At 42.9% G+C, this 13730-nt stretch overlaps 1 protein-coding gene across 1 annotated transcript in view; it reads right to left on the bottom strand.

Moving 5' to 3' along the window:
- LOC145341980 (leucine-rich repeat-containing protein 36-like) overlaps nucleotides 1–13730 on the bottom strand; it is a 77095-nt gene that overhangs the window by 48650 nt on the left and 14715 nt on the right. Inside the window, exons 4-5 of the mRNA XM_080187097.1 lie at nucleotides 9461–9557; nucleotides 7116–7216 (exon numbers count right to left, since the gene is read on the bottom strand). Coding sequence (XP_080043223.1) covers nucleotides 7116–7216; nucleotides 9461–9557 — 198 coding nt within the window. The remainder of the gene's footprint in view (nucleotides 1–7115; nucleotides 7217–9460; nucleotides 9558–13730) is intronic.

The following is a 13730-nucleotide window of genomic DNA, read 5'->3' as shown; positions in this document are numbered from 1 at the left end:
AGGAGCCGTTCCCGGTCAACTTTGGCCAGATCCTGCCTTATTTTAATAAAATTTGCCTCCCTCCAATCCAGAGCTGTCTTTTGCAGGTCATCTTTCTCCTTGTCCATAACAAATTTGAACTGTACCATGCTGTGGTTGCTATCATTAAAATGCTCCCCCGCTGCACATTGAACACTTGTGCGACTTCAGTCTTCAGAAACAGATCCAGCACTGCGCCATCCCTTGCTGGGCCATCCACAAATAGACACAAAAAGCTCCCCTGGATTCATTTCAAGAAATCCACCTCCTCTAAACCCTTAACACTATGACTATTTCAATTTATGTTGGGAAAATTGAAATGCCTAGTATAATCACCCGATTATTACTCATACACCCCTCTGTGAACTGTCCACATATTTAAATGATACAGTCATAGAGTTCCTGCAGAAGAGGCCATTCAACCCATGGATCTCCACCAACTCTCTGATAGTATCTTACCCAGACCCTCTCCCCCACCCTATCCCTGTAACCTCATACATTTTCCCATGGCTAATCCAGCTAACCTACACATCTGTGGACCGTGGCAGTAAACTGGAGCACCTGAAGGAAATTTGCACAGACACAGGGAGAAAATACAAACTCCACACAGTCACCCAATGCCGTAATTGAACTTGGGTCCCTGCCACTGTGAGGCAGCAGTGCTAACCTCTGTATCACCATGTCATTGCTGTATTTCCCACTGACTCTTTGGGGGCCAATAATACACTCCCATTACTCCCAGTAATGTGGCTGTCCCCTTAACATTCCCAAGTTCTACCCATGAACCTTGTTTCAAGACCCTTCCAAGATATCCTCTCTCCTTATTGCAGTAATTGACTCCTTAATGAATAGTTCCACATCACTGCTCTTTTTACACCCTGTCTCACTTATAGATCTTATATCCCGGAATGTTGAGTTGCCAGTCCTGCCATTTCCTCAACCACGTTTCTGTGATGGCAACAATATCACACTTCCATGTGTCAATCCATGCCTTTAATTCATCAGTCTTACCGATTACACTACTACCATTAAAGTAAAGCATACTCTCTTGATACTCGACATAGCTGAACTCACTCTGACTTCCTTCCTTGTCTGCATTTCACCAATATTCTCTGTCCCTCCCCCTGCCAGACCAGTTTAAACTCCTCCCATCAGCAATAACAAAACTACCTGCAAGGCCCCAGTGTGGTTCAGGTGCAGACCATCCTGTCTGTACATGTGCCACCTTCCCCAGAAATGGTCCCATTGATCTAGGAATCTAAAACCCTACTCTTTGCACCCACTCTTAAGCCACACATTCATCTGTTTTATTATCCTATTTCCATACTCGCTAGCATGTGGCACTGGGAATAATCCAGAGAGTACAACCATTGAAGTCCTGGTTTTTAATCTACTGCCTAGCTCCTTGAATTCTTGATGCAAGACCTCATTCCTCACTTTGCCCATATCGTTAGTATCAACATGTACCACAACCACTAACTCATACCCTCTCCTTTCAAGATGCCCTGCACCCATTCTGTGACATCCCCAACCCTGGCACCAGAGGGGCAACACACCATCCTAGAGTGACATCTTCGGTGGTAGTGTGACATTTCAAAAAGTACCCAATAATGTCTGAGATTTAACACACAAATTGGGATAGATTTTTCCACTTGCTGCCAGGATCCTGGAAATGCAATGGCCCCGATGAATCCGAATGTTTATTTTTATTTCCCAGTCAGACAAAGTAAAGCTGTATAAAGCCTTCAGGACTAGGCCACAGCCACAGTGGGGAGACCACAGTGTTGGGGGCAGAAAGTGGGGCAGTAAAGTTGATGGTGGGCTCGTCAGCTACAGAGCAATGGTGGAAATGGGGAGTTGGGGAAATTATGGATGATGAGAAGGATGATCATCAAGATTGGAAGGAAGTTGAGCAGGGTGATTATTAAGGCATTAGATCACAGCACGGCAGGTAGATCAATTGCTGGGAGCAAGACTGATTGTGACAGGTTAGCTCAGAGGCGAGAATGAATGCATTCTTGTTCCTCCTGGCCCATGAGCAGTGCTAGAAAAGCGCTTACCTGCTGGACCTCACCATTCTTGCCTCCCTTCAGGTGCCGGGTTTCCCAAGCGCTGGAAAATCAGCCCCGCAAGCAATAAAAGTAAAAATAGTAAAATATGAGGCACACAATCTTCTTAAAACACTTAAACTACTGACTTGCTTCTCAAGAACATGTTAGGGTCAAGTTTTAGATTTCTGAAATTGTAATCCATTGCCTCACGCTCCACTCATCATCAGTAGCTAAAATTCCCCCTCCCTCAAGGGCAAGATTTTCCCCACAGGTTACAAGACCCCACTGAAAGGCTCAAACAGGGGTCAGAAGTCTGCAGTGTGTGGGAAACAGTCATTCATTTGTGATTTTCCCTGAATTGGCCAATTAGTGGCCAGAGGATGGGTTTAAAATCGAGGATGGCTAATGAGTTCTTCAAGTTCGACAGTCAACAGACAGCCCTCTGACTGAGAAGCAGAGATAGGCTGCCTTTCCAGGTAAAGGAGAGGGAAATGGCCTCAAAAGCTGGGTCATTACTGATGGACTGAATCTATTTACAGAGTGACCTACAGCTGTTACTGAAGCCAAGCAGACAGACAAGAAAACTATTAAACCTGCCTGAAATGTTGCATCCCCCCTTCCCCTATCCTTCCCTTCCTCGTTCTGCTGCTGGGAGAGTGCCTGCAGGTAGCTACACTGTTCCATTGCCTTCTGGAATCTACATGCTATAACTATAAACTAAAAAAATTCTAGTCAACCTCTAAAAATAGACCTGAATAATCCTTAGCTAGTTGAATTGTGAACTGACTACCCCGTACATGCAGGTAAGTAGTCCACCACTCTTCCCACCGCCCCCACCACCCTTTCCCCTAAAACCATCCCCCTCCAGGAAAGTAGACGGAGCTAGAAAACTGCCAATATTTCAACATGGCTCACATACTCCTACTGGGACTTAAATGTTTTTGCCCTGAATTTACGTTAACTTTGATCTGGACTTTGAAGTTTGGATATTTCTATCTAATTTTGTAATGAAATATTCATTATCATTGAAACTATTAGGGAAGAGAGTGGCATTGTGGTAATGTCACTGGAGTAGTATTCCAGAGGCAAAAGTTAATGTTTTATGGACAAAGGTTCAAATCCAACTACAGCCGCTGGTGGAATTTAAATTTAATTAATAAATGTGAAATATAAAGATAGTCTCAGTGATGGTGACATGACAACTATCATTGACCGATTTATTAATATTCTTTGGGGAAGGAAATTTGCCATTCTTTATTGGTCTGGCCTATATATGACTATACCCAGAGTAATGTGGTTGATTCTAATTGCTATCTGAAAGGGCCTGGTAAACCACACAGTTCAGTGAAAGGGTTTAGTGACTAAAAGGCTTTAATCAGGCTTCAAATAAATGTTGCAATGACACACACACACACACAAGCACATTCCAAAGGCCTCACTAAAAATATCATAACATCAGACCCCTATGGCAACATGTTTATTGATTACTAGCCTGCCAAGCAACCAAAGCAGATATGACCGCAACTTTACAGTGACTCCTGTATTTACCTAAAGAGAACCTTGGTACAAACAAGTTAGTTGATTTTCTTTTGCTGAATATATTTTGCTGTCCTTCAGCAAATGTGCATAGGTTTACTGATGGAGGCATCACAATGGGTAGCTACCTTATACGGCATTCATCACTGACATTATCAAAGAAATGATGTGGATGTGCCGGCGTTGGACTGGGGTAAACACAGTAAAAAGTCTGACAACACTAGGTTTTAGTCCAACCGTTTTATTTGATAGTAAACTCACAAGCTTTCGAGGGGACTCCCTCTTCGTCGGGTGAATGGAGAGTTCTGGCCTCAGACAGAGCATATAAAGCACAGACAGTTTAGAGATTACTGATTAGAATGCGAATCTAAAGATTTACGTTAACTTTGATCTGGACTTTGAAGTTTGGATATTTCTATCTAATTTTGTAATGAAGTATTCATTATCATTGAAACTATTAGGGAAGAGAGTGGCATTGTGGTAATGTCACTGGAGTAGTATTCCAGTATTCCGTATCTAAAGATTCGCATTCTAATCAGTAATCTCTAAACTGTCTGTGCTTTATATGCTCTGTCCGAGGCCAGAACTCTCCATTCACCTGACGAAGAGGGAGTCCCCTCGAAAGCTTGTGAGTTTACTATCAAATAAATCGGTTGGACTAAAACCTGGTGTTGTCAGACTTTTTACATTGTCAAAGAAAGCCAGGCACAAAGCAAAGTGAATCAAACTCACATCCCCACCTCTGCCCCACCTACCTACCAGTCCTCTCAGCCAGAACAGAAATGTAGCCTAGAAGAAAGATTGAGGTACAACAGTTTATCTTACTATTGTAATATGTTTCATTTGGCTTCAATTGTACAGCAACACAGTGTCTAATCAACATGTCCAGCACACCCAAATATGAAGCAGACAGAATACCAGGATGGATAACTGAACGATATAATTTTCAACATGAAATAACAATTTAGTTAGAAAATATGCAACATCATGCTGAAGCAACTACAAACAATTAAAATAATAATTAAAACAATGCAACTATACTCAGTGAAGTGCTCTATAGACATTAGCCTAAATTTTCTGCTTGTCAAGAAAGCACAATCATTGGCATCGGAAGTGAATTTGAAATCTGGTCCCACCCATGATCAACTCCCAAGAGCAATTATGTGCTTTCTGATCAATTAACACCCAGCCAGCACAAAACCCATGCTGACAGAAGCCCAGCACTACTAGAGCAGGGGCTTGATGACACCAGAATGATTGCAATTGTGTGCAGGAGACTTTAAAAGCAGTTATCGAAAGGCTTTGTAGACGAACAATGGAAAAGGGCTTCTTTCATCTTTAAAGAAGCTGTGGTTAGAAAGTAAGTACGAAAGTGTGCCCAGGACATTAACAATGTCTTCAAGAGCTGAAAGCCATGCCAAACATGGTGGAAATGGCTGAAGCCAATTGGCCCTGTTTCTCGGATAATTGCCATGGGGTTCTATTGGAGACAGTCAGTGATCTTGTTGCTGTGAGACACAAGAGGAGGCCACCACATCTAATGAAGGAAGCTTGGTCAGAATGGCAAATCTAGTAAGTGACCCTGGTGTAGCCTGAAGCATCTGGATGCAGTGTAGAAAGAGGGCCAATTACTCCCCTGCAAGGATCAGTATTGAGTCCCCATTGCAGCTGTGGAGAGATGCATTTCAGCATGCCTGCACTTCTTGGGGTTCCCGGGTATAAAGCCCCGAGCTTAAATTTTTTCTTATTCATTCGTGGGACATGGTGTCGCTGGCTGGCCAGCATTTATTGCCCATCCCTAGCTGCCCTTGAGAAGTGGTGCGGAGCTGCCTTCTTGAATTGCTGCAGTCCATGTTCTGTGGGTCGACCCACAATGCCATTAGGGAGGGAATTCCAGGATTTTGACCTAGTGATTGTGAAAGAACAGTGATATATTTCCAAGTCAGGATGGTGAGTGGCTTGGAGGGGAGCTTACAGGTGGTGGTGTTCCCATTTATCTGCTGCCCTTGTCCTTCTAAATGGAAGCAGTCGTGGGTTTGTAACGTGCTGTCTAAGGATCTTCAGTGAATTGTTGCAGTGCATCTTGTAGATAGTACACACTGCTGCTACTAAGCATCGGTGGTGGAGAGATTGAATCTTCGTAGATGCGGTGCCAACCAAGTGGGCTGCTTTGTCCTGGATGGTGTCAAGCTTCTTGAATGTTGTTGGAGCGGCACTCATCTAGGAAAGCGGGGAGTATTCCATCACACATCTAACTTATGTGTTGTAGATGGTGGGTAGACTTTGGGGAGTCAGGAGGTGTTATTCGCCACAATATTCCGAGGCTCTGACCTGCTCATGTAGTCACTATGTTTATGTGGTGAGTCCAGTTGAGTTTCTGGTCAATGGTAACACCACGGACAGTGGGGGATTCAGTGATAGTTACATCATTGATGTCATGGGGAAGTGGTTAGAGTGTCTCTTATTGGTGATGGTCACTGCCTGGCATCTGTGTGGTATGAATGTTACTTGCTACTTGTCAGCCCAAGCCTGGAAACTGTCCACATCTTGCTGCAATTGAACATGGACTGCTTGAGTATCTGAGGAGTCCCGGATGGTGCTGAACATTGTGCAATTATCGGCAAACATCCCCTCTTCTGACCTTATGACAGAGGCAAGGTCATTGACTGTTTCTCTTGAAAGGCAACGCACCCTTTGACACTGTCGTTTCAAGGTAGCTGAATCACAGCCTGTAGATTTTCCCAGCCAAGTGCTGGTGCCTCCTTCTGTTCCTTTTCTCTTGCATTGCCTGCTGGTCTTCAATGCCTTCAGCTTGTGTTTCCTGGTGTTGAGGGCAGACTCTAATACATTGTCTGCAGCCAACTGGTATTCTCTCTCTTCTTGCTCATTTCTCATCTGTTGAAGTCCCTCCAGTACAGTACACAATACCCAACTTGAGCCTTATGCTTGCAAAGATTTGATCCAAATTATGAAGGGACATGTCTGCAGAAAGCCTTTGCGAAGATTTAAATCTTCTAAAGTTAGGTAAATTAACAAGATGCTTCGATAAATAAACTGTAATATACACAGTCCCACCTCCATCTGAAGCTTCTACCTTCTCACCTCTCTATTTCTTGTGGCCCTTACACCCTGCCCTAGACCCAGAAAATTGAAAAAACACGAAACCCATCTGTATGACTGGCTCATGTCTCAAGTGTCAAAGAGCATAGGCCTCTCAAAAGCTGCAATGATTGAGTTTTTAATGGCTTTTACTAATCCTGAGTGCACTTCCTATATACACATACGCCCACCAACCGAATTATCACAAGGTGGAGACAGGATGATATCGGGAAGCTCTCCTGGCAGCATCATGTGCCACTTCGCACTAAATAACGACTGCCACAAACCCATGCAAGCCATGTAAAATTCTAGCCATTGAATCTAAACACTGAATGGATTGTAAGAATAGGTCATGGTTGATGGTCAAATATGCAGCACTGCAGTTTGATGCAAAAGACTACACCTTCTTACCAGCTTTAAAATCAGATGCAGCATCCCACTTGTATTTCATTGATGAACACACAGAGTCCTGCTCACTGTTTTCATATGTAAAGTTCTTCTTTACATGGTTCCTGAAATTAATAGTGGGACAGAAATAAAGAAACCAAATGAAATCAGCCACACTTGGGTATCAGTGTAGTAAACATTCAACTATCCACTGTGAAGGCATTTAAAAATCATGGAAATGTCAGCAGGCTCAAATGATAGCAAATGGTGGAAATCTGAAATAATTGCAGAAAAATGCTGATAGAAAAAGATATACATTTCAGGGGGGCTCTTCCATCAGAACTTTTCTTGTGAAATATTTGACCTGAAAACATTGAACTTCCACTTTTCCATGTCTAAAAATCACTTAATAATTCACAAATAAAGCTAAAATATGAAATAAAACTGTATTTTCCATCAATCCCCAATAGCCATTTGCTTTATAAAAAGTTGAAAATAACCGATTTTATAAAATGAAAATGTAGAGCGGCATTCTCCCTAAAAAAGTTCTAAGTGTTGAATTTGTGGAAAAATTGGAGTAATTCACGCTGGTTTTTTCAGCGGGCGTTCACCCTAGAATCTCCCACAGAGGTCAGCAGTGGGAATATCATTAGATTTCAGTGGCCTATTCCCATCTGGGAGTCTAAAACCAGTGGGCCTCTGTACATGTGCAGCAGTGGCCCCATCTGTCAGCCTCCCATTTGCTGGCCAGCTCAATTGCTGACCAGCCAGGGTCCCACATAGTGCTGCCCCCCCCAACCCCGCCGTGGCCCCCTGGACCATTCCAGAGTCAGTCTCAACCCCCTGCCCCCTTAGTTCAGACCTCCCTGTGCGCAGAATACCCCCCACTCCTTAGGAGACCCTGCCCCAATCACAGGCCTCCCTCATGCCCCCATCAATCCCAATGGCAGAGTGGCATCAGGACTCCCACCCCCACTGATCGCCCTAGGCCCCACCCCATCAGGTCAAGCCCCAATTGGCTCCACCCCCTTTGCACTACCCCATGCCCAATGGGCAGTGCCATTGGCACTTTGCCCCTTGAGCAGTCCCAGGGCACACAGGCTGCCAGTATCAGGATGCCCATGCCCAGGGAGCATCACCCCCCCATCACCTGACCTCTTCACTCCAGTGGGGGTTGGGCCACTAGTTCCCTGAAAATGGGGAGCTAGTGTAATCTAGTGAAAGTGCAGTGTCCAGGCCTGCTAGTTACATTAAAATTAAATTTAAAAATAAAGATTTAAATAACATACATGTCTTCCCTGCTGGTTTCCAGGCGATGGCATTGGAAATCCGGCACTGGGAGATGTGCATACGGCAGGTGAGCATGTGCGAATCCCATGCATGCCCAGCCGCAAAATTTTCCTACCCCACTGTGCTAGAAAATTAGCACAGCGTGGTGACAGAATCACCCTCCTCCCCGCCTTGACTTAAAGGCAATTTGTTACAGCTGCTGCTTATTATTTCACCAGTTCCCTTCAGTAATCCTTGCACACATTTTGCTACATTTTCCCTTGGAATACTTTACAATGTTAAAGACATAAATGAAAGTTGTTGCTGCTGCTTACATTGGTAATCGATCCCTGAATTTTGGCAAATTATTCTAATAACTGCATTGCAATTTAGCCTAATATTGTCCTCACTTGCTGTTCACACCTGCATGCTTTCAGCAGAGATCACAGGACAGTGACAGAAGTGGTGAGTTTCAGTACCTGGGAAGGTGAGTGCCAATGTTTTGCGAATTTTTAAATCATTTTTCTACTGAAAAATTTTGAAAAGAGTTACATTTCCATGGTAGTTTTTAAAAGCAACTGCATTAACACATTTTTTGTTTATAAAGCACTGGGACAACAATTGGTTAAAATGTTCATGGGTTTTGCATTAAAATTTGTTTGCCAAAGACTGTAAATGGTAAGCTGCTTTTTAGCTTCTCAAAACATAGCAATATTAAGAGTTTGCTGGTTCTGCACACTTTTCTACTTGAATTTTCTACTCCTTAGAAGATATTTAAATATATTCAAATTAACTATTTTGTGGCATTTTACTTGGTAGAATTAAGATGTGTTGCAATGTGAGGCACTGACTGAATATTTCAGCTATTTGAAAAATGGAGAAAATATTAAATTATTCAGGTATATTAAGACCATTGGAAAAACTAGTCTAGTTAAATGCACGCTCTGCATCTCCAAAAATTACATCTTGACCTATTCCCAAATCATTCACATTGTTTCCTTCCTTTGCAAAATGCAAAAGCTATGAAATCTTACCCATCCAGATACATTCTTCAATAAACATATAGAGCATTTATAAATAAGAGCAGAATTTCTCCCTACCTCTCATCTTTATTTAGGTCTGATGCCTCTTTCTGCTCCTTTGAACTGAATTGAATTTGAGCAGCTTTTCTCTCACTCTCCCGCACAGGTCTGTCATCTGTTGATGACAAATAACACCTAGATATATTTCAAATAATAGTCCAAAAAAACAGGAGCTGAAAGGAATCCCACTGATTCTGAGTCCAAAGTTTAAAAACTCTGGGGTACAACTGATGGTGCATGCTGATTACTCACAAGGTAACCATAGCAACAGCCACTATAACAAGTCAAATTACAAGCCATGTATAACTTAGCAACTTGTAAGTACTGCATCATAAATCATCCATCTCTTAGCCAATCTATGTAGGATGCTTTGGTAGTTATTCAATTGTCTGTCTAAAGAATACCAGTGTCACATATCTGCAAATGGTAAGCTAAACATAGAAAACTATCAACAGTATTTATTTACCAGCCAAGCTGTGGGGGATTAATCTCAATAAACAGAAAATATCTGAAAAACTGTTTACTCAGTGAGATTAATTTATACTGGTATGTTTATTATGGATTCAAACTAAAAGACAAAAGTCTAATTGGCCATATTTGAACTTGAAAAGGACTTGGCTCTTGCCATTGCAGAACTAAATGTAACCATATAATTGATGTACTTAACAGTTTCTAAAACATATTACCCACTCAGTGCTGCAACTTTGTTCAACATTATATATGCATAAAATCCTCCTGCTAGAGGGAGGAAAACAAGGAGGAAGGGGAACGGCACTCTCCACTGGATGGAGTCATACTGATTGGAGATCAATCATCCTAGTCCCAGGATGTCACTGCAGGAGTTCCTCATGGTAGAGGAAAGTAAGGGAAGAAGTGGAAGGCAGAGAAACCAAAGACAAACATTAAAATGGGCCACATTACATCATAATTGCTGCTGGGTGGCACAGTGGCATAGTGGATATTTCTAAGAGGGTAATAAATGCCAATAAAAAAACAAGCCTGAAGGCTTTGTGTCTCAATGTGTAAGGAAGGACATTAGCCTGAACAATATGAAATCTGTATAGGTGGCGCTACGGAACACAAAACAGTAATACTGAAGTTGGGGATATCATCAAGCAGGAAATTGGAGATGAGTGCAGTAAGGGTACAGCAGTTATTATGGGTGACTTCAATCTGCATACTGATTCAGCTCACCCAGCTGGTAGCAACGCGATGGGGGAGGATTTCCTCGAAATGTGTAAGGGACGGTTTTCTTAACTAATATGGTCGAGGAACCAACTAAACAGTAGGCCATCTTAGACTGGGTATTGTGGAATGAGAGGGGATTAAAAGCTAACTTTGACGGAATGAAACATGCATTGGGAAGGATAAGCTGGCAAAGGATACTTAAAGGGTTGACAATGGATAGGCAATGGCAGACATTTAAAGAACACATGGATGAACTTCAACAACTGCACATCCAAGTCTGGCATAAGAGTAAAACAGGGACAGTGGCTCAATCATGGCTAACAAGGGAAATCAGAGATAGTATTAAAGCCAAAGAGGAGGCATATAAATTGGCCAGAAAAAGCAACTAACCAGCGGACTGGGAGAAATTTAAAATTCAGCAGAGAAGGACAAAGGATTTAATTTGGTAAGGGAAAATTTAATACGAGAGTAAGCTTGCAGAAAACTTAAAAACTGACTGCAAAAGCTTCTAAAGATTTGTGGAGAGAAAAAGATTAGTGAAGACAAATGTAGGTCCTTTACAGTTAGAATCAGATAATGGGCAACAAAGAGACAGCAGAGCAACTGAGCAGACACTTTGGATCTGTCTTCACTAAGGAGGGCACAAATAACCTTCCAGAAATACTATGGGTCAGAGAGTCTGGCACGAAGGAGGAACTGATGACTCAGGAAATTGTATTGGGGAAGTTGCTGGGATTAAAACCTGATAAATTCCCAGGGCCAAACTGCTCTGCATCCTACACTATGTAACAAAGTGGTCTTAGAAATAGTATAGCTGGGGAACACTTCAGCAGTCAAGGGCATTCAACCTCCAATCTTCAGGTAAATGTTCTCCAAGGCAGCCTTCAAGACATACGACAATGGAGAATCACCGAGCAGAAACTGAAAGCCAAGTTCCGCATGCATGAGGGTGATCTCAACTGGGATCTTGTGTTCATGTCACACTAAACGTAAACCCCGTCCCCCAACATTTAGCATGGGCTTGCAAAATCCTACTAACCGTCCTGGCTTGAGACAATTCACACCTCTTTAACCTGTGATTACCCTTCTCTCTACTCGCAATGTCTATACCTGTAAAGACTTCAATATCTGAAAAGACTGCATTCTAACCATCCTGCAGTTGAGTCTTTGTCTACATGTGCCGTATTTATGAAACCTACTTCTCCAGTCACCTGATGAAGGAGCAGCACTCCGAAAGCTCATGATTCCAAATCAATCTGTTGGACTTTAACCTGCTTTTGTGAGACTTCTTACTGTGCCCACCCCAGCCCAACACCAGCATCTCCACGTTATGGCTACAGTCTGAGGAAGGACATTCTTGTTATGAGGAAGTCCAGCAAAGGTTTACCAGACTGATTCCCAAAATGGCAGGACTGACATATGAAGACAGACTGGATCAACTGGGCTTGTACTCACTGGAATTTAGCAGAATGAGAGGGGATCACTTAGAAACATATAAAATCCTGATGAGACTGGACAGGCTCTATGCGGGAAGAATGTTCCCGATGTTGGGAAAGTCCAGAACTAGGGGTCACATTTAAGAATAAGGGATAAGCCATTCAGGACTGAGAAGAAGAAGAGTTGTGAATGTGTGGATTTCTCTTCTACAGTAAGATGCTGGGGCCAGTTTGTTAGATATGTTCAAGAGGGAGCTGGATGTGGTCCTTGCGGCTAAAGGGATTAAGCGTTACGTAGGGAAGTGGGAGTGGGATAATGAAAATACATGATCAACCACGATCATATTGAATGGTGGTGCAGACTCAAAGAGCCGAATGGCCCACTCCTGCACCTATTTTCTGTTTCTATGTGTCCTAGGCCTAAACATCTTAAGCCACTTAATCACTGACCTCCCCTCGATTATAAGGTCAGAAATGGTGATGTTCGCTGATTGCATAATGTTCAGCATTATGTACAACTCCTCAGACACCATTTGCAACACATCAGACATTGAAGCAGTTGTGCCCATATGCAGCAAGACTTCAACATTAAGAATTAGGCTGATAAATGAAAAGTAACCTTTGTGTCACATAAATGCCAGGCAATAACATCTCCAACAAGGGACTCCTCGACCATCTCCCCTTGACAGTCACAGGCATTACTATTGCTGAAACCCCACTGTCAACATTCTGGGAGTTACTAATTACAAAAAACTAAATAGAACCAACCATATAAATGCTGTGGCTACAAGTGCAGGTCATAGAGTAACTCATGTCTTGACCCCCCCCCCCCAAAAAGCCTGTCCACCATCTATAAGGCACAAGTGAGGAGCGTGATGGAATACTCTCCCTTTGCCTGGATGAGTGCAGCTCCAACAACATTCAAGAAATTCAACACCATCCAGAACAAAGTAGCCCACTTCTTTGACACCTCATCCACCACCAATGCACACTCTGGTAGAAGTGTGTCCCACCTAAAAGATGCACTACTGCAGGAACTCACCAGATGCACGGGGACACCATCACTTGCAAGTTCCCCTCCAAGCCACTCACCATTCTGACTTGGAGCTATATCGCCTTTTTTTTCCACTCAGTGGGTGAAAATCCTGGGACTCCCTCCCTAACAGCACTGTGCGTGTACCTACACTACGTGGACTGTTGTGGTTCAAGAAGGCAGCTCACCACCAACTTCTCAAAGGCTCTAGGGCTGGGCAACGAACGCTGGCCTTGCCAGCGATGCCTACATTTAATGAAAGAATAAGAAAAAAAGCTAGAAATGAAAAAAATCTGAGTTACAGAGAACTTGGTATCTTCTAAGATTGTCTGCATGAAAAACATGCAGAATCCGTAAATATTGTACATTTTGCACATTCCTCAAAGGCAGAAGAGGCAAAGGAAAACTACATCACACTGGCTACAAAAGCAGAAGATGACTACAGTGGCAGGGTCATCTCAATTATTGTTTCTCGACACATCACCAAAATCTGAGAACCAGTCTGTCAATATTGTGTAAACAGTAATGGTGCCCCAACGTTCCCACTTTCAAAGAAGTCACATACAGACTTTTACCAGGGTCCCTTTGCCAAGTATTTTGGCTATGGAGAAATTACAACAAGGACAGGGCT

The sequence above is a fragment of the Carcharhinus amblyrhynchos genome, chromosome 4 (assembly GCF_965287045.1).
Source record: "Carcharhinus amblyrhynchos chromosome 4, sCarAmb.v2.hapA, whole genome shotgun sequence".
Classification (NCBI taxonomy): domain Eukaryota; kingdom Metazoa; phylum Chordata; class Chondrichthyes; order Carcharhiniformes; family Carcharhinidae; genus Carcharhinus; species Carcharhinus amblyrhynchos.
The sequence above is the reverse complement of the archived record's forward strand: the minus strand, read 5'-3'. Positions and strand labels throughout refer to the sequence as shown.